Consider the following 27385-nt stretch of genomic DNA (forward strand, 5'->3'; position numbering starts at 1 on the left):
CATCTTTCTGCTTTTATTTCTTCCACTGAACACAAAAGAAAGATTCTAAAGAATCTTCCCACAATCTGCCATACAATGACAGTTTGCAGTTCCATGTGTGTCAAGTTCCAAACAAGACAACAAAGAGAAGGGAAGATAGGAAGATTTTCAGCAAAATAACTTCAATTTTAGTCTGTTCCTCGCAAAAAGCCGTCATATGACTTGAAATTTAGCGCACAAATCAGATGGACTATACTTCCATGGTGATTTTATGGTGTTTTTGTCCTTTTTGGAAAGAGGAGTTGTATAAAAAAAACTGCTTTTAAACAAGTCTACTACACCTGGAGAAAGTTATAAGTTAGCATTATCATTCATCTCAATGTCCAGCTCAGTCAGATATGAAACTATCTAAAGCCTGTGTAAAACAAAGGTGAGGCTTTAAACATTAATACATGAAAAATATTTAGAGGTGTTCACTTGTTCATCTAATAATTAATCAGTGAACTCTATAAACACTGTGATAACCCTCAGCTGCAATATTAATGGACCCTTTTACAGACTGTGATGACACGTTTCCACAGTTATCAACATTGCAAATCTAGTCGTTTTTATATATATTTGTTTTTAATTTAGCACGCTATATACTTTGTGTTATATTAACTTGCCAGCTAAAATGAGCACTACCGCAAGGGTGTTTCTAATACTGTGGCGAATGGAGTGATGGCAAATTTCACAAAATTCTCTTTTCTGGCTGCTGTAATCAATCTCATGATATTTTTCTCTCTTTTGGAATGTCATGAAAACATTATCATCTATTTTTTCTTTTGCTATTGTAGCAAATGGGAACTTCTGCTTCTGAGAACCCTGGAAATGTGATAAGGGTCCATTAGACCAAGAGCCAGTTTTTCCACATTAAATGCATTCTGGTGCTTAAATGTCCAAGCAACAAATTATTGACATTTGCTTCATTGTAATCATTTCTAGTAAGTAAATACTGCTCTTTTCTATTAATCTGACCTTCTATTCAAAAAATCCTGTGTCAGTTGCTCATACAACCATTCTTATGCGATATTTACATAAGAAATATCAGTTTACACAGATTCAATACCCATGAATGAGGCCCACTCAACGCCATTTCAAATCTGCACAAAGCATGACATTTAAAGACAATGTAAATACTACATTTATGATAATCTTTCTCATCTTACACTAATCAAAAAATAAAATCACAACACTATATCAGTAGAAAATATTTAATTGTTATTTATTTCAATTAATAATTGCAATATTCCATTTATGTTAATAGAAATGACCTATATCAGCTTCAGGTTACAACTGGAGATAAAACAGACATTAACAGAACAATATGCCTTTTTTTTTTTTTGAGAGAGTCTATTCAAACTGTATGAAAATTGTATGAAATATGAGCTACATACTGTATAACTATAGGGTAGGTCCTTCACCTCAGACTGTAAAGACTGTCAGTATGCTTAATGTAAAGAATCCCCTCAGCCTCACCACAGTGAAGAGAAGTTAAACTGAACTCGGAGGAGGTACCTCATCTGTACCTGAGCAGGGTTATAAACAATGTACTCATTATAAAGGAGAGAGTAACCTCCTTTCTGCCCCACCCCAGTCTTCACTGAGGGCCCCATGGGTACGCTCACACCATTCCTGAGAGTGAACGAGAAAAAACATTCAGTACAGCAATTATGACTCAAACATTTAAAATATAAAATGGAAAAATTTAAATGTCATCTCACAATACAACATAGTTATTTGGGTCGGGTGCAGTCTGCCCCAGGCCTTTTATGCTATGTTTCCCAGAAGGCAGTTGGTCAGCACTGTAATCCGCATCCAAAAGTTCTTTACTATCCCCAAGGGCAACCTGTGGTGGGGAAAAGTGAACAAAATAATGTATCTCTGAAATTAATTATCCAACACTTAAATACATTTGAATCATTTTTAGCTTTTACATCTTTAAAATAATTGTAAATAATCACTTTTTTTAAACTAGTATTACTTACTCAAATAAACATCCCAAATAAATGCTGTTCTTTTCTATTCATCAAGCACCACAACACATTGACTCATAAACACATTTCTGAAATTTCAATATACATTACATTACAACGTTTACATGCAACCAAATAATCTGTAAGTAATCGGATTGATGGCTCAATCGGAATGAAATTTCGATCGGATTGAAAGGGCTGTGCACAGTGAGGCTCTGTGACTAGGGACTCTTATTTTGTAAAATGACTCTTATTATGACACTGGACTGAGAACATGCATGCATACATACACTTTTCATTCTAACATCATAACACATTATCTGTTTTGCACAAATTTTAACACCAGTTAACACAGATATGTGTGTATCCCTGATTGTGTATAGTTTAAAGTTGTTCCTGTCCTCACCATGTCCTTTTTCTTTAGTTTAACATTTAGTGAGTCATTAATTTCACTATGTTGATTTATGTATTGTGTTGTGTTAAGAAGTCAAACAAGACCGGTAACCATGTTAAATGTTTATTGTTTTCAGTTAATCACTTACATAATATAAATAGTCATACTTAAAGGTGCTCAAAGCGATGTTGGGTGACGTCACTTCTTGTTAACGTTCAAAGTATTGTCAAACAAAACAGATACTTTTTACTGTGTGATAAATATAAGCATGTATTTTTTTAACATCTATGCTTGTGACATAAATGTGCAACCTGATCACTTGTTTAATGTTCATGTAAACACTACATTCAGATTCATCAATCGGAATGAATGACCGATTGAAACAAAAGTTGTGCATGTAAACTTAGCCACAGTGTCACTGCCCCAGCAACATGTGTTTATGTTGTTGATCACTTTTTTTTCTGTTATCTGCAGCAACTCAGCACTTTTCATATTCTTTATCCTGGCCGAAGCACTTTTGTTTCAATCTATAAGAATAATATAGATTGAATGAAAGGCCAATCTATATTGGCCTTTCATAATATAATTAGCCAATGTTACAGTTTAAAGTGTGATGATCCAAGGGGCTGTGGTGCTTTTTGTCCAGCAGGTGTCTCTGGGTAACAGTTTTTGTGTCTTCAGGTTAAATGCTTCTACGCAGGTGTGGAAAATTGATGGTGATTAACCATGCTGCTTCTAAGACGCTGGCTTTCTCACCCTCGGAGGTGGAAAGATTGGGGCTTGGTCTCTGTTGGTCTCGCTGCTTGGTGGACATGCTGACTTTCTCACACTCTCCAGTCCAAGGCTTGATGTTGTTGTTGTTTTTGTATTTGTAGATTTTTTCCTTTTACTTTAAATGTAGTTATGTCGGTTTTTCTAATTAAACTACTTATTTGTACAAATTTGATTGTTGTATGGACTCTCCATTCATGTTGCTGCTCCTTGAGCCAAGGGGTTGTAACAAAAGTTATAGAAATTAATATTAATACGTTGAGAGTCTTATGTTTATTTGACGATGATTTTACATTTCTTGTTTGGATGAAGGCTAAATACAAAAAAAGGGTGAACATTAATTTATTTGTACCGTTTTTATTTCTAAAATATATAATTTTATAGGAGGAGGTTTCATAGACTTGGCAAATTCATTTTTCAGAAGTTTCTAAGTACAGACATCCGTTGTGGGCATTCTTGGCAGTTTTTCTGAGGCTTTTATATTGTTCATATCGATATCGGAATTATATCGTATCGACTGAAATGAAGAAATATATTGTGATATGAATTTTGGCCATATCGTCTTTGTTCTGTTCTCGCACTAGATTTAGGCGCACTGCGTTCAGATTGCACACTAAAAATCATGCTTTCTGCGGTTTAGAAATTGCACATGCTCACATTGCGATTTCTATTAAGCGCACAGCCATAGTCTGGAGCTGGTGTGCTGCTGGTGACTAACAACAAATATATATGTATAAACTCTTGTGTACTGTATGTTAATTTTTTGTTCTTCCTTGTCGTTCGCCATCTTCGCAGTATTTTGCTTTGCTTCATCTATGATAAAGAGCCATCCACTCTTGCATTGCGTGTTTGTGCGTTTTGGGGTCGGAGCAATGAAGGGAGGGGTGTGTTTGTTTGGGTTGATTTCAAATATCAGCAGTGTTTCATAGAAATCACTTACTTCACCTTTAAGCAAATGGGAGCAGATTTTTTGATGTTTAGATACAAAAAAACCAACCTCGCTCAGCAACAAGAGTCCCTGGTTGTTCTTCTGATTGGCAAAGCAGTAATTGGCACTTTTAGATGACACGTCAGCAAAATAGATCCCCTTACCAAACTAGAGGAGGAGGAAAATTTAAAAAAAAAGAAAAGAAAAATAGATTGGTTACAGATGTCTTGTAGACAAAGACTGATTTAGAATTCTTCTATTGATAATATTTGTGTGATTCAGTATCTGTTCGTCTCACCATGTATCCGGTCACAGGAGCCTCTGAAGGGGCCACTCGCAGCCCCTGACTCAGGATCCCCACCCAGTTCGTCAGACGAGAGCCATGCCACAGGAGCATCCTGTATCCACACACAAAAACAACTTCTACTATCTGAAACACATGGTAAAATTGCCTTAATCTATTCAAATGGGATGAGGCACACACTAGACCAGAATCTAAGGGGCCGCCTGTTTACATAAAGCATTACATAAGTGATAGTGTAATTGAGGAAGGTGGTTTGGTACTTGTTTTCCAGCTCAGAGTTGAAGTTGTCCTTCTCGCCCTCTCTCTCCACAGCAAAAACGTCCAGAATAGTCATTGTGTAGTCAGTATGGGTGGGTGCATGAGTGGACTGAAGATACTTCTCTATAACCTACACAAATACAGACAGTTTGTGTTTTGGGATGTGCAAAATTACATATTTTAAAATCAACTAGTCAAGTTTTTAACATCCACCATGTAATATATTACTATTAAGACTCTATTTCAACCATAAAGTGGTAAGTCCCATGTACTGTACCTTGTATTCATTGCAGTGAGAATCCAGTGGCTCCAGACAACACTTTAGAGAGCGATAATGTCTGTCCAAAGGATGCTCATCAGTCTGAACACTAGACTGAACCATTTTCACTGCTATCTGAATGTCACTTAGAGCCTAAAAGACAGAAAAAAATGACAGAATTTTTTTGTTGTGTGTGAATTATTCCTTATTGTCTGTAAAATTTGACTATAAACATATAATTATATGAGAATTGTTGATGCTGAATGGGTAGAAGTGATTTGACAATTTATATTTCACTAATATAGATTGTCAAATCACTTCTACCCATTCAGCATCAACAATGCTTTCCCTATAAGGCGAGCAGCGATTGCAATGTCACACCTCAAGCAAAGTGATTTTCTCCTTTAACTCATCCTCTGTGCGTATTATGGGTGGTGTCTTCAACCTAAATGAGGATCGAGCAGTCAGGAACACACACACACACAGGTAAATGTAAAATCTGAGTCATTAAAGCCATGTAATTATTTTTTTTTTATTTTCTATTTTAATTAGTCTCGTATGCTCACCAAGGCTGCATTTATTTGATTAAAAATACAGCAAACAGTAAAACTGTGGAATATTATTACAATTTAAAAGAACTGTTTTCTATATTTTAAATGTATTCCTATTATGGCAAAGCTGAATTAATATTTGTGGAAATCTTGATTAAAAATTTTTTCAGGATTCTCAGAATAGAAAGTTCAAAAGAACAGCATTTTTTTTCTCTTTTGTATTTCAAATAGAAAACTCTTGTAACATTATAAAGTACTTGCTGTCACTTTTGATCAAATTAATGCATCCTTGCTGAATAAAAGTATTAACAAATTTTTTAATCATACTGACCCCAAACTTTTGAACGTAGTGCAACTTACCCAAAGTCATGGGGGATACGAGTGTAAAACTGGTTGCATGCATCCAAGAGTTCTTTATTACTCTTCTTCCTCTTTAAACATTCTTCAATTTTCTTCAAGGAGGCGTAGCCAGCTCTTATTTGCTCTGTAGTTAGTTTTCCTTTAGGGAAAATTAAAATCAATTAATTAATTTGTTTCATTTGCAATCTTCATCATGAAGAATGTGCTAAATTATTTTCATCAGTTTGGTACACAAATGCACACACACACACCCACCCACCAAGCGGGGCTTTTTTGGTATCAAACTTCATCTCAAGCACATACTCCTCCATGGCTTTGAGGTCACATATAAGCTCTAGTAGAGACTGGACCTTGCTGTTCAGTTGGCAGGGCTTTTGAAGTGGGCAGGGTACCACAGCCTTGTCCTTCTCCTGGTGAAAGGAAAAATTAGGTCTTAATATGACAATAAAAAAGAATGAAACATAAATACAATGTAGAAAAATGGATTGGGCACAAAATTGTCTTTTTACCTGGTCTTCAGTGCTGTAGTCTACAAACAACATGTCATATTTTCCTGCAACTTTCTCAAAATGTGCTCGATGCTCCCACTCATTTTTGGTCTTGTCAGAGAATCTGAATATAAGCAGATTATATGCCGATTCATCCACTCATATCGTATATGAGGAAATAACATTGATGATATAAAGTAAAAGATAAACTTACTTCTTTTTGAAGGTGTCTTTGGCCTGAGCTAGATTTCCCCCACAGTTAACCAGGCTGTTCTGTCCTACTTTACCAACTGAAGAGAAAAACAACAAGAACATGGATAATAATAATAAAACATTATGATAACAAAGGTCAGCCTGGTAAAGACCATCTGAGGTGTTTCTGCACATACCTCGTCCCCACCGCATCCAAACACTGTAGGCTTTTGCACGGTCATCCTGAAGAAGCTGGATCAGGTAATATTTGTTATTGTTGAACTGAAGATTAGTCTGTAACGCAAGAGTAAAATTAAAATATGTCATACAATGTAAAAAAAAAAAATATATATATATATATATATATATATATATATATATATATATATATATATATCATGGTTCCCACAAAAATATTAAGCAGAACAACTTTTTCCAAAACAGCATATTAGAATGATTTCTGGAGGATCATGTGACACTGAAGACTAAAGTAATGATGCTGAAAATTCAGCTTTGCATCACAGGAATAAATTACATTTTAAAATATATCAAAATAGGAAGCAGTTCTTTTAAATTGTAATAATATTTCATAATATTACAGTTTTTACTGTATTTTTGATTAAATAAATGTAGCCTTGGTTAGTATAAGAGACTTCTTTCAAAAACACACACACAAAAAAAACTTTTGAACAGTAATGTAACGTCTTCAATATTCACCTGATTCAGCATAACGTCATATACATCGGCGCCCTCGTTGTAGACGTGGGCCTGTGAATAACCAAAGAAAAGAAATCTAATCAGAAGAATGCATGCAGGAAAAGGGAAGATTTTAAAGGCGATTACGCAACAGTTAGTCAAATACTATACAGCAATTTCATTTTGCGTGACCCTATGGATCTTAAGCGCCAGAGAAACAAGTGCGCAGCCATATTTAGAATTATTTGATTGAACTTCAGTCTTTGCGGTAGCTCTGTATATTTCTTTGGCATCGCTGTCTAAGAGTAATTAGCAGGTGAAGTGAATTTACTTATTGTAGAGTTAACTAAAGTTATCATGAGCATTCATTATAATGTTTAAAGCAGGTGTCATTACAAATGTCAGTAGCCCGGGAAGATTTTAAAACGATTGGTTCATTCATTCCCTAAGATCTTACCTTCATGCTATGAAAATACAAACCGGAAGCCAGAACACAACGAGCGCAGCGCTGAAAAGGGGCTACATAAGATCTCTTACAATATAAGGAAATTACCGTTCTAATTTTAGCCTTGCATTCCGGATCAACTGGGGCTTTTCCCTTCATAACCACCGTCTTCACAACCTCTTAAAAACAGGAGGAAAAAAAACAACAGTTAAAATCAATCTGAAAAGTCAATTATGTAACATAATGTGATGCATTTGTGTGAAAATTTTTTTTAGGACAGGACATATTTTATTTTAACTGAAAGAGCTGTGGAAGGTGTCTTAATTTGAAAGGAGATTGAAGGATAGTGTTTGAAAATAAATGAGAGGGACTGGGGTAACATCAGACAAAAATAAAAGTCAAGGTAAGTTAATTTATTAGGGAAGCATCACCTTCACATTCCTCTTTTACAACGGGCTTGGCTTTGTTCACCCTTTGACTCCTCCCTTCTTTGCGTCTCTTGGAAACGGGTTGCTCCTCTTCCTCCTCTTTCTCTTCTTTAATCGGAAGAACAGCTGCAGCTCCATTATTACCATTCAAAGCATCCCCTTCATTCAGATCTTCTGCAATACAACAAATACTGCTATTAGTTTTCTGTGCCAGATACTGATGCATAATCAGATGCTAATACACACAGGCGTACCTGACTTCACTTTCTGAAGGCGTATTTTTCGTTTGTACTTAGTGACAGTGTTAGTTTGAGTCATTTTCACAAGATCCACTTCATAACCAGGGCCAAGTGCCAGTGACACCGACTTTTCTCCAGCCTGCTTTGCTGTATCCAGCTGGACACAGACAGCTGGAGGATACGGTTCCCACTCATCGTCCCCCTTCCACTGCCAAACTGGAAAGAGTAAAAACTTGTATTCAGATAATCACTCTTATGTGAAATATGAAAATATAAACCTAAACCAGCGTCACACATACAGATAAAAGTCATTTAGAGATTAAATTCAATCAAATTGGTGTGGCTATGCTACGTACTTAAATACATTTATTTAGAAAAGCATTTAGTGTGAATGGGCAATGTTTGTTGCGTCAGTGCGTGACTCACTGACTTTAACTGCTGATTGTGAAACTTTGAGCTGTTTTGTCATGTTCACTGAAAGTGAAATCATAACTTACCTGTCTTCGTCTCTGACGCTTCACTGCCTGAATCGGCCACAGACTTGCCTCGGCTACTCCTTGTTCGTCGCATGCTTTTAATAAAACTTCTAAAATGAAAAGAAACGTTTCTCGTAAATGTCAGCAATGGTTCACGTATCAGTATGAGGTAAACTCATTCATTCAGATAGGAGCTGGTATAATATATGAGTATGTATTCACTTCCTCTTCATCTACGTTAACGTTACATCATAGATATTACAGCCATGGATATGGCGCCGAAACAATTTAGAACAAACGTTTGAACAAAACATACGTTAAAGTCACAATATTCCCTTGCTAAAATGTAAATAATCACAAGATTGAAATGGTTTTCAACACCAACCTGAGAGCTTTTGATTGGCGCCAAAAGTATTATACCTCGGACCTGTTGTCTAGGAACGAATTGTTCACAGTTTCTTTCTACACGGATTTATTTTGAAGTCGACCACATGAGCACGCGACCGTACACACTGACCGATGTTAACATACAGTGACTGTAAACGGCGTTAAATTAATGCAGTATCTAATTTGTTGTTAAGTGTAGTAATTGTGAATAAAACATGTTTTTACTGGGCATCCGAATGTATGTTAAATGTTCAAGATGCCATTTTGCTTTATGTTTGAGGGAAGCGCAACGGGTGAGTTAATCCGTCATATATCTTAATGATGAATACATACAGAATTATTAAGAATAAAATATATTAATCAACAAAAGAGCGGAGTGAGAGTAGTCTCAATTGAGTTCTAACAGCGTGTGCTAGCTCACACATTGAACGCATTCGCCAGCCGCGAATGTTTTAAAGATTATGTGTGCTCCCATATATATCATCCGATTTTAGCAATTCGCTTAAATAATGGTAAGGGGTGTCATCATTTTAAAATAATTTTTTCTTGTCCGACTAAAATAGTTTCTTGAGAAAAGTTATTTTTAGTTGTCGAAAAGTTTAGTTTGAATAAGTAAATCTCAGTAAAAGAATAAAAGATTGAGAATATGTTAATTGCTGCGCAGTGATTGGTTAAACTTGTGAGTGGTCCTGAAAGTGCCTTGGAGTATTTCATCTTTATAATTTGATGTTTACCTCCAGTTTATCCAGTGAGCACCAGTTGCTATGTAAAGACACCCTTGTAGCACTCTCTGTTTTTGTTGTTTTGTAAAAACGTAAAACAGTATTTTATTACAGCAAGTTTCATTTTAATCATTTTCATTTAGTTTATCTCAATGTACTAAAAATTACTAAAACTGAAACTATATGGACATTTAGGCATTCTTTAGAAAGAAAATAAAACTAATAGTATCTCAATGATACCAAAATACTGCCAACCAGCTGCTATGTACTTGTATGTCCATAGCATTTACATTCTTTATTCCTTTTTTTTTTTAAGTGTCAGAGTTCTGCAGCACCTCTGGAACAGGCCGACTTCTTGAAAGGTGCTCCTCATCGAAAGCACCCCGGTGTGACAAACCTCAAAACTGTGCGCCTACCGGAGCAACTGCAGGTAGCAGCACAATCCGTCTTACAAAGTAAGTAAACATTGATCTACCAGTCTATATTTTTTAGCATCTTGAGCATTCAAATCAGTCTGTGTTCTGAAATGCACATATCAATCACATGTCACTAGAGTTGTGTGTGTAATTGCCTTTATTTGATATTTAGGGGCAGATGTAAAAAGTCTGACTGAAAGGGCACATAAGCTGTCCAACTTCCTTTGGAGCAGGAAGCGAGCGATAGAAACCTCACAACTCAGGGAAAAAGCCACCCTTCTTGAGAAGACATTTTTGGAGCAAGAGGGGGATATCCATAAAGGTGAGTTATAGATGTGATAGACTGTACACTGAAGACTGTAAATAAAACTGTTATTATTAAATATTTCCTTCAGATGGCGATGACCACAAACTAGCGGCTCGAATAAAAAACAGAGTATTATCTGAACTGAGAAGAACAACATACCACAGGACTCCCCTAAGGTACAAATGCATAATCTGTATTAAACATTTGTCATAGAATGGGACTGTGAGGTTTTGTGTGTTTTATTGGATAACTCTGGATTTATTTCAAGGTACAATGAAGATCTTGGGTTGGTGTATATGGCTGCTAGACTAGCAGGTGGTTATGCTGCTGTCCTCAGAGCATTAAATGAGGTATTTAATGCACATTTTAACAGTATTTTCATTGCATTTTTTCTGTCGTAAACAGTCTTTCTGATATACATCTTAGATTAAGAAGAGAGAGCCTTTATTTGTACCATATTCTCTAATGGACTTTGGATCAGGACTCGGAACAGGCACATGGTGAGTATGATTTAGATATTAATATTTTAATATTCTAAAGTGAAAAGAACATTGGGGGCATATATTTAGGATTGATTTATTGTGGTATTTATTAACTTGCTTTGAAAGATGCATTTTTTAATTGTGTCAATTAGTGAATTGATATTATATTTTATTCGGTAGATACTATGTACTTGTACATACTATGTACTTATTATAGCAATTACAATAACTGGTTTATAATTAGGTGCTAACCCTGAACCTACCCCTAAACCTAACCTTAACCCATGTAGTTACATTATGTTACCAGACACTAAGTACACATACTGTAAAATAAAGTGTAACCTTTTATTCTTTCACTCAGGGCATCACACTCACTCTGGGGAGACTCTCTGAAGGAGTATGTTTGTGTAGACAGCTCTGGAGACATGAACACCCTGGCAGAACAACTTCTTAGAGGTAAGGTCATTCAGTCGAACTTTTAAGCACTTTATATAACAGATCTACAGAAAAAAAGTGTTCATTTGTACCAAACAGGGGGCAGTGAGATGGATAACCCAGTAATCCAGCAAGTATATTTCCGCCAGTTCCTCCCTGTTTCTCCTAAGGTATCTTCAGCTGCCATCCTTAATAGAATGTATTTGCCCAAATGATACATTGCTTTTACACAACTGAATAAAACGAATGTATTTCCTTTCCACAGGTGCAGTTTGATCTTGTGGTAGCCGCTTTCTCTTTGTCAGAACTGGCCAATCTGAACGAGCGACTGAATGTTATTTTCACACTTTGGAGAAAAACCAACTCCTACCTTGTGAGTGATGATGCTTGAGTTACTATTATTGATTAAACTAATTTAATAAATGATGGAACTGTGACATTGAATATATATTTTTTTTACTGTCTTGCAGTGTTGTTAACTAAAACTACTAAAAATATTTTTGTTAATCGAAATAAAGTTGAAATCAAATCAAATAATAAAATTTGGAAGTGTAGTTTAAGTTGAAGTACTGAAATTACTGAAACTAAAACTGAAATAAAAATAAGTCAAAGCTGAGACAAACACTTAACAAAATTACTACAATTAAAATGAAAACTGAAAATATAAAAATAAGAGCTAATTCAAAATATTAATAAATACTTGAAATAAATATTGCTAAAATAACACTGCTATCTAACCAGAATTACGTTTTCCTAATGCAGTTCTCGATACTTTGTACAGATATTGGTGGAGAATGGAACCAAGGATGGCCATCAAATCTTAATGGAGGCCAGAGACGCTTTACTTAACGTATGATCAAAGTTTTTTGCTGTTTGTCAAATTGCTAAAATATGTCTTTCTGTCTGAAGTGGTGGTGATAGAACTGCATCTTTCAGAAATCTTCAGAAAGTGTCTGATGTAATTTCTCTCAAACTTTTGCTGTATAACTATAGAGAGAAGAGGAGGTACAGCATGACTTGAGGAGACCATCTATATTTGCTCCTGTAGGTTGAAATATCATTGAAACCATCCTTATTTGTTCCATTAATATGATATACTGATATGCGGCTGACAAAATCTACTGCTGGGTTTCATTTTGAACAGTGCACTCATGAGCTGCCTTGTCCCAAGATGATCAAGCGACCTGTAGTACCTTGTAACTTCACTCAGTTCTACTATTCTCTGCCCTTATCTCGGGTAAGTTCAAAACTTGTGTTCGAGCGGTTGACTTTCGAATTGTGACATTCGTCTTTTTGTTCTGTAGTTTTCATAGGATGTCAACATTTTGGCTATTTATAAAGTAGTTATGGATGGTTGTATAATCCAATATATATTATATTTCTCTCCCCCATCTCTCTATATGAATCAATCATTACAGAGCCAAGAGAGGCAGCAGGAGAAGTTCAGTTTCCTGATTATATCCAGGTCCGATGGAGAGAAGGCTCAGGAGACTGAGCACTGGGACATGGCCAGACTGATCGCACAAGTCCGTCGCCGACCCAGACATGTTCAGTGTCAGCTGTGCTGCGCCAATGGAGAGCTCAAACAACTCGCTGTTACAGCCCGTCATCATGGAAAGTATGTTATGCTTTCATTTAATAGATCTCTTCTTGCATTTTCAGTGAATGACCTCCTCCTATAATACTACCTCTATTATGTTATGCAGGTGGAGATCATACAGGTTGTTTTAACAATGATTTTTGTTGTCCATTTTAACAGGGACATGTACAGATGTGCTCGTAGCAGTGACTGGGGAGATCTGCTGCCAATATTTCATGCAGAAGATTCCACTGAAAATGACGAGACTCAATGAGGCTACTACGATAATATGTTAATGCAGTGTTTGTGGATTACAGTTGGAATTTTGTAATGTTTATTTCCAAATACACTAGTTGATCAATGCAACCTGATTGTGATTTGCTAATGCACGGAACCCAATGCTCACTATTCACCAGTATCAAAGCCCAAAATCCAAATTAAAGTCATCATAATTGAAGCTGCGATAGTTCTTCCCTACTGTGACATAAATTGGATTGAAACAGCTTCTGAACTAGAAGGGCGGGACTTGGTTTTGTCCATCGGGAATTGAAATGATGGTTGCGTTTGCTAATGCGGTGATCTCATGACCGGTTGTCCCGCCCTTGCACCAGTAAACACGTCATCAGAGAAAAGAAAAATTAATAAAAATGATGAGGGCACATAAATGAAATAAAAAAATGATGTGCATATTGTGCTCGGATATATCATTTATAACAAATACTGCAATATTCCATAAAAATATGAAAATGTCCATTTTGATTTCATGATCAATAAAGTTATACATAATAATGCATAATCCCCTCAAGGCAGCGCTAACAGCAGTATAATATAGTTCTAAATATGAATCGTTTTTATTATTTAATAATAAGGACACTTAATAAACCCATACATAGGCCTGGTTTCACAGACAGGGCTTGGATTAAACCAGGATTAGGACATTTATGTAGCTTTTATAAACATGCCTTAGGGAAAAAACGTTACTGGTGTGGATCCTGAGACAAAATAATGTCACTGACATATTTTAAGATATGTCAGTGCAAGTTGCTTAAACGTGCATTTTTTTAAACCGGGCAATAATAATAATGCATATTCATTTCCAAAAGAGCGGAGGGAGAGTAGTCTGAATTGGGTTCTAGCAGCGTGTGCTAGCTCACACATTAAACTCATTCGCTAGCCGCGAGTGTTTCCAAGTCAGCGGGGATCGCATCAGTTGATTTGCTGTAATTTGCGCATATATCAACATCTCGTGCGAGAATACCGCGCCGTGACCCGTATTTTCTGTGCGCTCGCTCATCCGTTCAGATGATGTCCTGCGAGGACAGCGATTGGCTCTTGTCTCAGACCTTCCCCGAGGTGATTGGACGAGTGACGAGCACTCAGTATGTAACCTCTACAGTGAGCTTCCTTCCGCTCTGAGTTATGACGTAGAATGCGAGACGCTTTATAAGCTCGCTACTGAACAATACTTTACATAGATGGTGAGTCATTTAGGTAATAGGAAGTAAAACATTTATAAAACGTAAAGTTATAAAACATTTCAGTTACTCATTTTCCCACATAACTGTAATTTCGTTTGTTATAATATAGTACACGGAACTCCGTAGAACATTCAAGGTGGTGTTTATGTAAATTATTTCGCAGTGATTGGGTAGTTGAGGCATGACGTATCCTTAGACCCTTTTCATATATATTTTTGGAATGTAAAAAGTAATACATAATGTAATTGTGTATTTTATTAGGAAAATAATATTTTCACAAACCAAATTTCTTACATTTTACATATTTAAAATTATTCATAAAAACCTTTTGGAACCAATACATAAAAAATATGTAATGTAATTCATGTAATGTTTTAAAAGCATTAAAATAAACGTAAATTATTATTATTTTTTATTATTTTTTTTGTAAATAATTTGACTGCTGTAATACCTCTTGTTCTCGTGGCACTGAATAAAAACCTCTATGATAAAAACATTATTGGATAAGGGAAGTTGTATATTTAAAATTTCACAATTTTTGCCTTTGCTAGTCTTTATTTTAAATTGCTGCATGCTTAATAAAAAAAAGTGAAATGCTGTTTAAAATAGTTTTGCATGGAGTATACCAAGATACAATACTAGAAATGTCAACTTCTAAAAATATTTAATGAGTATTTTCATATATGTGCAATTTTGGATAGTTAAGGTACCTAAACTTTCCACTATCAGTTCCTCAAAGTTTTACTTTTGTGCTGTATCTCAACATAATTCATCTTGAGGTTAACAAGTTTTTATTATTGGTCGTATTTTTAGTTTTATAGGAAGCAGTAACATGATAAATTCCTTAGAAGCATGTTGTGCAAATCTAAGTGAACCTAAGATTAAAAAGCTGGTGTATGTGAATTGTGTCCATACACAGATTTTTTTGTTGATGTGCTTTTGTTCCAATGGTAGTTTTTGAAGAACAATATGTAAACGTTCCATCTAGAGGATGACCTCATGGATCAGACAGATCAAATATAGCCACTCAAAGTCATGAGAGACATAACATCTGCTATTTTCATCTAATGATGGAATATACTCAGAGATACCACAGCTGGACTCAAAACATTTCATGTAGACATTTATTTACAAATACAGTGCTCATTTTGTACACACAGACAAATATAACTTGTTCTTACGAGGGGCAGACAATCAAAAGAAAGTTAAACCATTGTTTCACTCAGAGTATCTACATTAAATCAAATTATTTAAATGTATTTGTCATTTTTGTACAAGCAAGCTTTATTTTGTATATGCATAATTCAATTCAAAAATTCAATCTTATAACTAGTGCACTAGTATGCATAAAAGAATCTCTCCATGACTCTTCTCTGTTTCAACTGATCACTAAGATCCAACAATTTCTTTTATAGCAGAAGTAAGATCTGGGTATTGAAACTCAAAGCCTGATTCAAGAGTTCTCTTGGGCACTACTTTCTGGCCTTGTGTGAGGATAACAGCTCTTTCAGAACCGAGGACGACATCCAAGAAAAAGCCAGGCACAGGGAAGATGGTAGGTCTTTTTAGAGCACTGCCCAACTCTTTAGTGAATTCAAAATTTGTATTCAATGCAGGCGCAACTCCGTTAAATACATCTGGCTCTGTGGATGGTTGTCCTTCATGGGGCTCCAAGGTATGGGCAATAATGCCAGCCAGGTCTGAAACATGGATCCAAGGGAAGGGCTGACGTCCCGAGCCAAGCGTCCCACCAAGGCCAAGCCAAAAGGGAATCATCATCTGTTTCATGGCGCCACCGTCACGCCCTAACACTGCACCTGAAAGTGAGTGGAAGAAAGAACATAATTACACTACCATTCAGAAGTTAAGATTCAGCAAGACTTGTTTTTGATGCTTACCAAGGCTAAAAATACTGTCAAAACAGTAATATTGTAAAAATATTACTATTAAAAACAACTGTGTTCTATTTTGATACATTTTCAAATGTATGATGGTGAAGCTGAATTTTACTCCAGTCTTCAGTGTCACATGATCCTTCAGAAATCATTCTAATATGCTGATTTGCTGAAAACAGTTGAGCTGCTTAATATTTTTGTGGAAACCATGATATATTCAGAATTATTTAATGGATAGAAACTTCAAAATAACTGCATTTATTTGAAATAGAAAACTTTTTATGATATGAATGTCTTTACATTCACTTTTAATCAATCTAATGCATACTTGTTGAATAAAGGCATTTGTAATGATTAATGAATGAGGCATTTGTTTAGATTCACCTGGTCTAATGATCACTTGTCTTGTTTTCTTAGCACAGTTTTCAGGAAGTTGTCCTGCCCCCTCCCACTCTTTCACCAGGCGAGACAGGAAGTCAAATGGTGTCCAGTTGCTCTCTTCAGTGTACTGGTTTTGAAGACTAGGTTTATAACACGCTGAAGACAAAATAATGCAAAAAAGTCTACTTTATAAAATTACAATTCATTCACAATTAAAAATAACTATAGAAAAAAGAAAAACATTATTCTGACTTTTTAAATTATCAAATCAGTATAGAGGAGACAAGACTATAGATGAACAGAGAAGTGAATGAGATTATTCTGTCAAGTTCTTCTGTATTATTTGATTAAAAAAAAGTCATATTTTGTCTAGCTTGCTAAAACACCACCACTTATTTACCTACTCCTGTAACAAGCACCCATGAACGTGGTGGAGTAGGTGATGCAGCAATAGCTTGGGCAAGAATTCTGGTTGTGTTTATTCGGCTGGAGAACAGATCATTTTTGTAATTTTCATTCCACCTAGAGTGTCAAAAACAAAATATTAAAAATAATATTAACAAAACCATATTAAAGGGAAGATAATTATTTATATACACTGAGGGGAAAAAAAGCCCTCACCATCTCATAGGGTTCATAATATTCTCCCCTGCTAGATTCACAGCGCCCTCACATGGCGGGAGGCCCCCTGATTCTACATCAGCCTGTGATAAGTAAACATAGGTCAGGGACCCAGGGCTCCAAAACTCATTTCCTGGAGGGCCACAGACATGCAGTGTTTAGTTTCAACACTGCTCCAACACACATACCTGAAGTTTTCAAATAGTCCTGAAGGACTTGATTAGCTGGATCAGTTGCATTTAATTAGGGTTGAAGCTAAACTCTGCAGGGCTGTGGCCCTTCAGTAACTGAGTTTTGCACCCCTGACATAGGTCAAAGTGGCCTCATCATCAACATTTACATTTAACTCTACATTTAAGAGGTATTTACGCATCACACATTTAGTGAAAAACTCTGAACTGAGCCAGGCCTTACAAGGAAATTCATTATTATTTCTATGATACTGAATAATATCATAGCATGTCTGGTATTACTTTGGCTTGTAAAGTTATATATATATATATATATATATATATATATATATATATATATATATATATATATATATATATATATTCACCACTGACATATTTACAGATACCAAAAATCATAAGTAAAGGTGGATTTTGATGCATATCAATATAGTCTTTAATGTAAGTTACATCATACCCATGTTATTTGTCCTGGACCAGGCTGCCTGGATATGATTGTGATTTCATGGCCTTTGGTTTTTAGCAAACGTATCAGCTCACGACCCACAAACCCTGAGCCTCCTCCTGATGGGGAAAAAAGTGAGAAAACTAAAGCTTTATAAATTTTACAATCAAATAGAGAATATAAGGTACAACCATTTATCCGTATGAAATAATATTATATATATATAGCATTTGACATTTGCAGCCCAATAATAATAATAATAGCCATCTCGCGCACGTGTACACGCGCATGCGCTGTTACAGCACTTACGAAACACATCACCTTAAGAAAAATCAACTCTCATTTATCCAGTGACTGATAATCACTGTATCATAACCATATCATAATAACACAATCACATACAATCAAAGAAGGTTCCAGGATATTTTAATACATTAATAAGTTTTAATGTTTCTATCAAAATAGCTCTCAGTGTTACAAATCAGCACACACAATGAGCTATTTTTGTTACGCTATCATGCACGGATAACGAACAAATTGATAAATGTGATATACCTATTACAACTCTCATTATGCTTGTAAAGTAGAGTCCGTTTATCCTGAGAACTTGCAGAAATCCACTTCTTTCACATCTTTCTGCCTGCTACTACTGTGCCTAAATGCCTACGAAGGTCGTATGTACCACGTGATCCACACAAATTGGAGCGTAACTGCAGCCATGTTGATAAGGACGGCTTACCTTCCTTTAACTGAAAACTATCAACATTGTACTTAACTATGCAACAATGATATTCCATACCAATATGTAATATGATATTTAAAATATGTTATTATAAATAATAATAATTCCCTTTTAGTAAAACTAATCTTTGAAATTATTGTGCATTCTCAATGATGCCCACAACTTCTGTTTTAAATGCATCATATTATGTCTGCTGATAATTCCTATAACATAAAAAATAATCAACGCTTTTCAATACATAAGTCACATCATGTTGGGCCGCCTGAATTTAATGATATTACTCTGATATTAATATTAGTCCAGTTTATAATTAATGGGGGTAGGGTACCGACCGCAACCGGAAGTGCTTTTTTCTGTAAACACGTGGTTGGTTAGGAGATAAATTCGGCCTCATGCCATAGTAACATCCTTTCTGCTTGTAATCCTCAATGGTGTTGTAACGATTGTGTGCAGTCATCGAAATATTTGTTTTGAATTCCAGTTTAGTTGTATTAATACCGTAGCACCAGTTTTGTTGCTATTTATATTGTTTTTTTATGTATATAAAATATATATTGTATTTATTTTTGGCTTTAGACGAAAAGTGGCTAACGTTAGTTCTCGGTCTACATGCTCTGACCGTTTTAGAAAATATACATAACTACAGGTCAAAAGGATGCGTTTTCATAACCATACCGGTGTAGTGGACCCATTGGAGCGTATTCTGTGAGTTTAACCTTTGATTCATATTTTAGAGCAATACTGAAAGCCAACAAGTCACGTGTTTTCAATGACAAGTTTTGTTGGTTGCTGAATTAGCAGGTGCATCTGCTTTAACTACATCCAGACGCCGCAAGTTAAACCCGGCTGTATCATTGCTGTAACGTTTTTTTGCCTGAACCAAGTGCGCAGCTTCTCAACCTAAACATGATGATCTTGCAGTCCGTGTTTCACCTGAATCTAATGATTACAAACCTACTGCACTGACTGGTTAAAGCTGCGGAATAAAGCTATGAGATGTTATGGTTTCCATCAGAATATATTCTAATGTGCGATCATTTGTTTATTTTACAGGGACCCGCCTTTATGGAAATGGTTAGTCCAAATCTCATGTTTCTCATGCTAATGTCTTGCACAAAGTTGATGAACTGCATGCGTCCGTGTTTATGAAATTCAGTGATTTATTGACATGCTCTGAAAAAGTGCTCCTTGGTGAAATCTAATCTAAGTTTAGTCTGAATGCTCTAACATCATACCTAATATTCTGCAGGAACCTCAACTTATAAAACCGTAAGCAGGGAGGCGTTCAGAAAGGTATGTTTTTCTTTCATTCTGACATTTGAGTAAATGCATCTTTAAAGATCAGTCTGAGATGTCAATATAGTCTTCAATGTAAGTTGCATAATATTCATGCCATGTTGTTTTTTTCTGGACCAGGCTGCCTGTGTCTGGATATGATTGTGATTTTTCTTTGCCTTTGCTTTTCAGCGAACGTTTCAGCTCACGACCCCCACGAGCCTCTGCCTGAGAGGAAAAAAAGTGAGACATTTTTAATTTTACAATCAAACAGAATAAGAAAAATCAACATAATTGGGAGGTGGGGTGGGGATATTTATCCGTATGAAAGTAGATTATAGTATAACATTCACGTGTTTGCAGCCAATTAATAACAATAATAGCCATCCTGCGCGTGTATGCACATGCGCTGTTATAGCACTTACAAAACAATCACCTGAAGAAAAATCTAAATTTAATCGGCAATTAACCCAGCCGTGTCATAAGTCACATACAAAGAAGGTTTCAAGATATTTTAGGTTTGTCAATGTTTCTATCCAAAGATGCTCTGTGTTGCAAACCAGCAAACAAAATGTGCAATTTGTTGCGCTATCATGCAGTGATAATGCAAAAATTGATATAGGTGACTTACCTATTACAACTCTCATGCTAGTGGAGTCAGTTTATTCTGACAACTTGCAGAAATCCACTTTCCTATCTTTCGCCTACGAAGGCTGTATGTCGTTTACCACGTGATCCACACAAATTTGGAGCGTAACTGCAGCCATGTTAAAGGCGGCAAGTTGCCTTTTAACTGAACTATCAGCCTTGTGCATTACTGAACTATGTAACAATATTTCATGCCAATTAGTAATGATATTTTTAATATTAAGTAAAATACAATAATAGCACACCGTAACAATTCCCTTTTAGTATAACAGATTTATTAATGATGCCTACAACTATGGTTTTAAATGCATCATACTATGTCTGCTGGCAATTCATACAACATAAATTAATCAAAGGTATTTTATACAAGTCACATGTCGGACTGCCTGAATTTAATGAGTTTTCTCTGGGGAATTTACAGTCAAAGAACCAAGGACTAGATATAATGAATGAAGACCCGGAGTCAGAAGTGCAGTCAATTGAAGAATTTTACTGAAGAATAGTTTGCAGTGTTCTCAGCAGAAGTCAGCTTCAACGCTCACAAGGACTTTGTAGGCTGCTCTCCCATACATTCACATTTTCACAGCAATAATACCTTATACAAGTCTCTAAACTGCGTCATTACTGCAGGTTGAATGGTTCTGATTGGCTAAGAAATGGATAAACTTAGGAAATAGCCGTATAATTGGAGATGTGCTTCTGCCTATCAGTCCATGTGTGGATGATACCAGGACCCTGGTTTTAGACCTTCCTAGGTCACAGATATATGTTTCTGGGCGCCAGCTTCTCAAGAACCAGTCATATATCTCCCCAGGGTGCCAGTTGTTCACCTCACCAATACTGATCTGTAACAAAGAATACCTACACAGATACACCATTTCAAGGCTGAAATTGGTTGGTTACCCAAAACATGCAAATGACATGTTCTTCTCACAGTTAGAGGTGCAAACACTCTAGTGATTGAATATAGAAAAGGAAATGCTTTAAGAATTGGTCATGTAAGTGACCGGATGAAGTTACCTCCGATGTTTTGGTCAGCTAGAAGATTAAATTGTTTAAAAGTATGCCTCTCTCAAAAATATGGAGAGGGCACAATCCAGTAAACAAACCGATAATTGTATGATTAAGTATAATCTCATAAGCTTGAAATGGATATTAAAATCATTTAATGTAGAAGGATCAATATTGATTTAATACCTTGCTTTTAAATCACTCATTCGATATGCATTGTAGCGGCAGTGGCTTCGGAGTCCAACCTTCAACTTGGATTCAGTTCATAATTTGTGGGGATGCCGCAACCAAAAGTGTTTTTTATTTTCTTCTCTGTAGAAACTTTGTTGGTTAGGAAATAAATTCGGCCTCATGCCATTGTAACATCTTTCTTCTGGCAATTCTCAATGGTGTTGTAACGATTGTGTGTAGGCAGTCATCAATGTTTTGAAATCCGTTTTAGTTGTATTTGTACCTTAGCACTAATTTTGTTGCTTTTTATATATGGGTTTGAGAGATGTTAATTTTAGACTAAAAGGAAGTGGACCATTCTCTACGGCCTACATACTGACCGTTCTAGAAGAGAATTTTTTTTTATTTTTTTTTTTATGCCACGTTAAACCCGACTGTATCATTGCTGTTTTTTTTTTGTTTTTTTTGTTTTTTTGCCTGAACCAAGTGCGCAGCTTCTCAACCTAGACATGATGATCTTGCAGTCCGTGTTTCACCTGAATCTAATGATTACAAACCTACTGCACTGACTGGTTAAAGCTGCGGAATAAAGCTATGAGATGTTATGGTTTCCCTCAGAATACATTCTAATGTGCGACCATTTATTTTACAGGGACCCGCCTTTATGGAAATGGTGAGTCCAAATCTCATGTTTCGCATGCTAATGTCTTGCACAAAGTTGATGAACTGCATGCGTCCGTGTTTATGAAATTCAGTGATTTATTGACATGCTCTGAAAAAGTGCTCCTTGGTGAAAACGAATCTAAGTTTAGTCTGAATGCTCTAACATCATACCTAATATTCTGCAGGAACCTCAAATGTAAGCAGGGAGGTATTCAAAAAGGTAGGTTTTTCTTTCATTCTGACATTAAGTGCATCCTTAAGAACAGTGAGATCTTTTTATTAAAAGTCTGTATTTTGTTTTTTCTTTAGGTATTTACTTCGTGACCTGGCTTTCTACTATGGAGTTGATTGAGGTTTAATTTCTCTTTACATAGGCCTGCTAGAGACAAAAGCAATTCCATGCTACCTAACATAAGAATATATAATTGTGACTTGTAGATTTGTTCTTTTTGAGTTGCATGCTGTCTTGTTAGTTTGAAAGGTGACCGCAATATATACTGTCAATGATGTAAAGACTTGAAACTGCTACAATAAATATTTGTCTTAGATATTTGACCATTCAAACCGAGTCCTGAAGAGTTTGCTTTCTGCAGTTGAGTTTGTACTACCGACATGTGAAAGCACAAAGTATAATTCTAAATAAAAGTGCATGTTCTCATGCTCATGTTATTTCATAATCCCACTCCTGTAAACGTATACACTGGTGTGAGGTACAAGTACTCTTTATGTGAATTATTTGCATGGGAATACAAGGTTTTTTTTAACTTATGCAAAACCACTCCAGATTTACCAGGATTGTTCCTGTGTATAACAGCGTTGCAACGATGTACAGTAAACTGCTTGCAAACTTGAAAGGTAATTTAATATGAAGGTGAATTAGCTCGTATCAATGGAGTTAAATAAATGCATTTTAAAAGGCTGCTTTATGAATTTGTCCTGGTGATTATTCCCTACAGTATCAATAAAATGTACTGTCCTAGATTCTTTTATATGGTTCTCCACTCCATGAGGTTTAAAGTCTGGTAACCTCTGCGGCCTGGTTTTTACGGGCACCATAGTCCAGGACTGTGCCCTCAAAGAGTCGGGCCATGAATGCCAGGCCGTCAGCTTTGATGTAGGAGCGTCCAGCAAAGGCGTAGAGGACAGGATTGGCACAACTACTGATAAAAGCCAGAGCTGATGTAACCGCACGGCTGTCCTGCCAGATTTGATCCAATCTGGGGATAGACAGAGAAGGTGGTGGTTGACTTTTGATAAAATATCTGTACTTTAAAATCTTTAGCTCACCACTTACCTTTCTTGGGTTTCTCCCTTTTGTAGAAGTGCTGCCACCACCTGACCAGAAGACAAATGATAATTCATACACTTGTTACAATACAATTCCTAGGATTTGAGAAGATTAACAGATTTAAATAAAAAAATACTTACTTGCACTATATTAATAATGTGATAAGGAAGCCAAAAAATGCAGAACGTCACAATGATGGCTTGAATAAGATTCTCGCATCGTATCCTTCTCTTGAACTTGGTCTGTCTGAGGCGGCGAAGGATACACACATAACTGCTGACTATGATCACATATGGTACCAGGAAGCCCACCACCGTCTCAAGTGTGTACTGGAATACCACCTGTTCATAATGACATTTATGGATTACATTTTGTAAGGATAATGCACAGTCCGCAGATCATTATTGAAAAATAAACATGGATCACCCGGAGCAGTTTATATTATATTAATTCTACCACATATTATAGTACAGTAATATTAAATACTGAAGTTTTCTGAGGTAAGTTTCAATATGATTAATAACTGAAATAAAAGTTGTATTTATATCGGTGGATCTCAACCTTTTTGACTGGAAGGCCCCCAATTGTCCAATAAAATGTTCAAAGGCTCATCATAAATCATTTCTCTGGTATACATTTATGATAAAGCAGCTTGTTTTCAAATATATGTAAATATATTCAGAAGTTTCTAGAACTGTATATTCATTAATAAAAAAAAGTCTGCAGCGTGATATGAGAGATATGAAATACAATTCTAAGCAGTTTGATATATACAGCATTGCTATGGACGATGGATAGACCAATCTCAAGTATTCAAGCATCAGTGGAGCAAAGAGAAACCACTCACATTTTGTGAATGCTGGTGATGAGTTGTACATATTATGCGTTTCTTTCCATGGTCATTCTTTGTTGTTTCTTCTCTGAATATCAAAGCAGGAAGTGCCAAAAGAAACACAACAATCCACAGGCACCCGAGCACAAGTAATACCATCCGTCTACGAGTACAAGCAGTCAAGTATGTGGGCCACACCACTGCCACTAGTCTGTGTAGACTCATCAGCGTAATGATCATAATAGAAGCGTACATGTTTGTATTGCACAAGTAGAAAAGCAGCTTGCACATGGCACCTCCAAATATCCAATTCTGCTTGGCTAGGTAAATTATAAAGAAAACCGTCAGACACATCAGACAACCGTCTGCACACGCCAGGTTGAAGATGAGCAGGGTAGTGACGGAGCGTTTGCGGGCACGTGCCAGGATGCTCCAGATAATGAAGAGGTTTCCAGGAACACCCAGGAGGAAGACGATGCTGAGGATGAGGGCCCCAAAGGTAACAGAAATATTGTTACCCACAGCGTCCTCAACGTCAGAATCATTTGTTGGCGTGTTATCCATGGGGGTGTTCCCATTTAATGATCCCATGAGGAAGGCGTCAGAAGAACTGATGGAATCAGAAAGCAATGTTATTTGAAGCTGGAAATTGTTTCATAACCATATAGCCCTGCTAAAAATGTTTTTAAAAAGTGTTTCAATCCCTGTAAAATTCATCAGACTATCCTGACAACAGGTAAGACCAGCAAACTATAGATAGATTGTTTATTTATGTATTTACTTATTTGTCAGCTGTTATGATTTTTTAGAAACCGAAAAAATGGTGTAGGATTTACTTTCAAACAATTTTCACTTTGCTTGTAAATTTCACAAATAGTTAATAAGAAATGACAAGTAACACATTGAATCAAACATGAAATTTTGATGTAGCCTATAAGAAATTGTAACATACTTCACTAATCTTGAAAAATATTTGAAAAAAATAACTAAACTTAACATTGTTCTTTTATTTTCTAGACTAACTTGAAATTATTATTAGCACATGATCAGGTGGGGTAAAAAACAACTATATTTGACCATGTTATCTAATTCAGATTATGAATTATTGAGGATTTTTTTCTAAAGCAAATAAAGTATGAGTCAGTATCAAGGATGGGCTCTCAGCAACCATGTAATTATTGAAATTCAGCCAGTAATCTACCAGCAATGAAAAAAACATGCATGGAAACAACGTGCTAAAACTTGCTGTGATCTTACGCTCAACTAAAGCCACTCAGATGCTGTATTATCTGTTGATCAGAGGATCACGTCCTCACCCTCATCACAAAAGTTCTCTTCTGCTATCTAAATTTTTTTTTTTTTTACAGCAATTGTCAAGAAAAGAATACCTCATTTAAAGTCAAGTTAAAAGAACACAGGTAAAGCAAGGCATTTAAAGAAATAGCATTGGGAGGATATTCACAAATTGAACTGTGGTGAACCTATTCAGTATTGTAATCCCTTCAGTGCAAAAAGATACGATTGTCCAGTCGGCAAAGTCATCAGTCGGTTCTGATTACGCACATTGTTGACCTCAGAACGGCAAAGATGAGTGAAATTGAGAAATTGGACAGAGTTGCGTCAACAGAAAGTGGCCTGAAAGGACAAAGATGGAGATGGAAAAATACAGGCAGATTATGAGTAATAAGACTGTAATGTATTTCCACTTTGAAAATCAAATAGGGTTTCTTGTAACTCACCAATACACTTGATTAGATCCGAATGGCTGAACTGTATTTTCCCTGAAGTGACCAGATGGACCTGGTTAGGTTGTGTGGTCTCCGAGTTGGTCTCTCTATTTCTTTCACCTGTCTCTCATATAGACTTTCACATCTTATTCTAAATTTCTTAAGTTTATATTGTTTTTCAGTGATCTCACTCTATCAAATTTAAGCACACTTATTATCAATGCCCTACTGCTTCTTTCTGTTACTAAACTGCTAGTCTTCTGACCTATCGTGTTCAAATTTACTCCGCCCCACCATCCTCTTTCTCCTCCCTATGTTTCAACACAGCAATTTCCATGTCTTTTGTTTTTTTTTAAATGATAGTACAAAGCTCTAACCTGCAGGCTACAGCATTCCAGAAGAATGTGGAAAGGAGTGAATGAGGTGTATCACACAGTTACATGCATTGGCATGTTTCTTCTACCTGTTCTTACCTGCTTTGACTTTTCTGATAGTTCTTTACCACTTTTTTCCTGACACATAAATATCTTGATTTAAATTCCACAACCTACCCAATATTCACCAAATATGAATATTGGCATCAAGTCAAGTCTCAAGTCTCAAGTCTTATTTATTTATATAGCCCTTTATGCTACATTGTAGACCAAAGGACTGAACATCCAAGAGATTGTAAAATAAAAATAAAATAAAATAAATAAAATAAAATAAAAATACATGAAATACATGACATACATGACAAGGTCAAGAATTAAAAGCCACAGAGTAAAGATACGTTTTGAGACGAGATTTAAAAACCACAACTGAGGATGCAGACCTTACATCAGGAGGAAGTGCATTCCACAATCTAGGACCAACAACTGAAAAAGCTCGATCCCCTTTTGTTTTTAAGCGAGTTCTCGGTACAAA

The 27385-nt window shown here is 36.0% G+C and overlaps 4 protein-coding genes and 1 long non-coding RNA gene across 10 annotated transcripts; 2 read left to right on the top strand and 3 right to left on the bottom strand.

Annotated features, from left to right (window-relative positions):
* Positions 1-1218: 1218 nt before the first annotated feature.
* On the bottom strand, positions 1219-9266 carry parp2 (poly (ADP-ribose) polymerase 2). 3 transcript variants are annotated; one of them, XM_084118689.1, is made up of 18 exons: positions 9169-9266; positions 8805-8893; positions 8323-8523; positions 8072-8242; positions 7749-7819; positions 7217-7267; positions 6697-6793; positions 6522-6597; positions 6329-6431; positions 6079-6229; positions 5820-5958; positions 5290-5353; positions 4927-5061; positions 4652-4779; positions 4386-4485; positions 4157-4255; positions 1743-1867; positions 1219-1653 (listed from the first exon to the last, which is right to left on the bottom strand). In XM_084118689.1, exons 2-18 carry the CDS (start codon positions 8875-8877, stop codon positions 1494-1496), a joined length of 1944 nt encoding a protein of 647 aa, XP_083974815.1. In that variant the 5' UTR covers positions 8878-8893; positions 9169-9266; the 3' UTR covers positions 1219-1493. The 3 variants fall into 3 exon arrangements, with proteins under 3 accessions (XP_083974815.1, XP_083974817.1, XP_083974816.1); XM_084118691.1 differs by having other exon boundaries at positions 8805-8890; positions 9169-9220; XM_084118690.1 differs by lacking the exon at positions 9169-9266 and having other exon boundaries at positions 8805-9055.
* On the top strand, positions 9240-13797 carry mettl17 (methyltransferase like 17). Its single transcript, XM_084118692.1, has 14 exons — positions 9240-9463; positions 10209-10347; positions 10481-10630; positions 10704-10791; positions 10884-10965; positions 11042-11115; positions 11459-11553; positions 11632-11702; positions 11798-11905; positions 12314-12382; positions 12526-12576; positions 12677-12769; positions 12951-13150; positions 13292-13797. The coding sequence occupies exons 1-14, from the start codon at positions 9386-9388 to the stop codon at positions 13383-13385; spliced, it is 1392 nt and encodes a 463-aa protein (XP_083974818.1). The 5' UTR covers positions 9240-9385; the 3' UTR covers positions 13386-13797.
* Positions 13798-15699: 1902 nt separating this feature from the next.
* Positions 15700-18814, bottom strand: sdr39u1 (short chain dehydrogenase/reductase family 39U, member 1). The gene is made up of 6 exons (XM_084120899.1): positions 18678-18814; positions 18135-18241; positions 17487-17569; positions 17266-17387; positions 16869-17021; positions 15700-16406 (listed from the first exon to the last, which is right to left on the bottom strand). The coding sequence occupies exons 1-6, from the start codon at positions 18691-18693 to the stop codon at positions 15979-15981; spliced, it is 909 nt and encodes a 302-aa protein (XP_083977025.1). The 5' UTR covers positions 18694-18814; the 3' UTR covers positions 15700-15978.
* Positions 18815-19227: 413 nt separating this feature from the next.
* LOC311086775 lies at positions 19228-23196 on the top strand. The gene is made up of 7 exons (XR_014607117.1): positions 19228-19569; positions 19918-19938; positions 20114-20157; positions 20332-20382; positions 22622-22642; positions 22818-22852; positions 22942-23196. It is a non-coding gene; the product is annotated as an uncharacterized lncRNA (long non-coding RNA).
* On the bottom strand, positions 22114-26766 carry ltb4r2b (leukotriene B4 receptor 2b). Of its 4 annotated transcripts, none has more exons than XM_084119827.1 (6): positions 26492-26766; positions 26215-26387; positions 24768-25362; positions 24061-24261; positions 23927-23967; positions 22114-23849 (listed from the first exon to the last, which is right to left on the bottom strand). In XM_084119827.1, exons 3-6 carry the CDS (start codon positions 25341-25343, stop codon positions 23645-23647), a joined length of 1023 nt encoding a protein of 340 aa, XP_083975953.1. In that variant the 5' UTR covers positions 25344-25362; positions 26215-26387; positions 26492-26766; the 3' UTR covers positions 22114-23644. The 4 variants fall into 4 exon arrangements, with proteins under 4 accessions (XP_083975953.1, XP_083975952.1, XP_083975951.1 ...); XM_084119826.1 differs by having other exon boundaries at positions 26234-26387; positions 26492-26749; XM_084119825.1 differs by having other exon boundaries at positions 26316-26387; positions 26492-26738.
* Positions 26767-27385: the final 619 nt, after the last annotated feature.

This window comes from Abramis brama, assembly GCF_963993115.1.
Source record: "Abramis brama genome assembly, chromosome: 7".
Classification (NCBI taxonomy): Eukaryota; Metazoa; Chordata; class Actinopteri; order Cypriniformes; family Leuciscidae; genus Abramis; species Abramis brama.

Bases quoted from the DNA above. Each gene is read 5' to 3' on its own strand.
- ltb4r2b (XM_084119827.1), bottom strand. From the start codon at position 25,343: ATGGGATCATTAAATGGGAACACCCCCATGGATAACACGCCAACAAAT. The intron at 24,262-24,767 runs GTGAGTGGTTTC...CATTATGAACAG, and splicing joins ATCACCAGCATTCACAAAAT to GTGGTATTCCAGTACACACT. The intron at 23,850-23,926 runs GTAAGTGGTGAG...GTCTATCCCCAG, and splicing joins AAGGGAGAAACCCAAGAAAG to ATTGGATCAAATCTGGCAGG.
- parp2 (XM_084118689.1), bottom strand. From the start codon at position 8,877: ATGCGACGAACAAGGAGTAGCCGAGGCAAGTCTGTGGCCGATTCAGGC. The intron at 7,268-7,748 runs GTAATTTCCTTA...GGTTATTCACAG, and splicing joins GCAAGGCTAAAATTAGAACG to GCCCACGTCTACAACGAGGG. The intron at 5,959-6,078 runs GTGGGTGGGTGT...TTTTCCCTAAAG, and splicing joins TACCAAAAAAGCCCCGCTTG to GAAAACTAACTACAGAGCAA.
- sdr39u1 (XM_084120899.1), bottom strand. The intron at 17,388-17,486 runs GTGAGGGCTTTT...TTGACACTCTAG, and splicing joins ATTATGAACCCTATGAGATG to GTGGAATGAAAATTACAAAA. The intron at 17,022-17,265 runs GTAAATAAGTGG...TTTTGTCTTCAG, and splicing joins GGTGCTTGTTACAGGAGTAG to CGTGTTATAAACCTAGTCTT.
- mettl17 (XM_084118692.1), top strand. From the start codon at position 9,386: ATGTTTTTACTGGGCATCCGAATGTATGTTAAATGTTCAAGATGCCAT. The intron at 10,348-10,480 runs GTAAGTAAACAT...TTTGATATTTAG, and splicing joins AGCACAATCCGTCTTACAAA to GGGCAGATGTAAAAAGTCTG. The intron at 10,792-10,883 runs GTACAAATGCAT...ATTTATTTCAAG, and splicing joins TACCACAGGACTCCCCTAAG to GTACAATGAAGATCTTGGGT.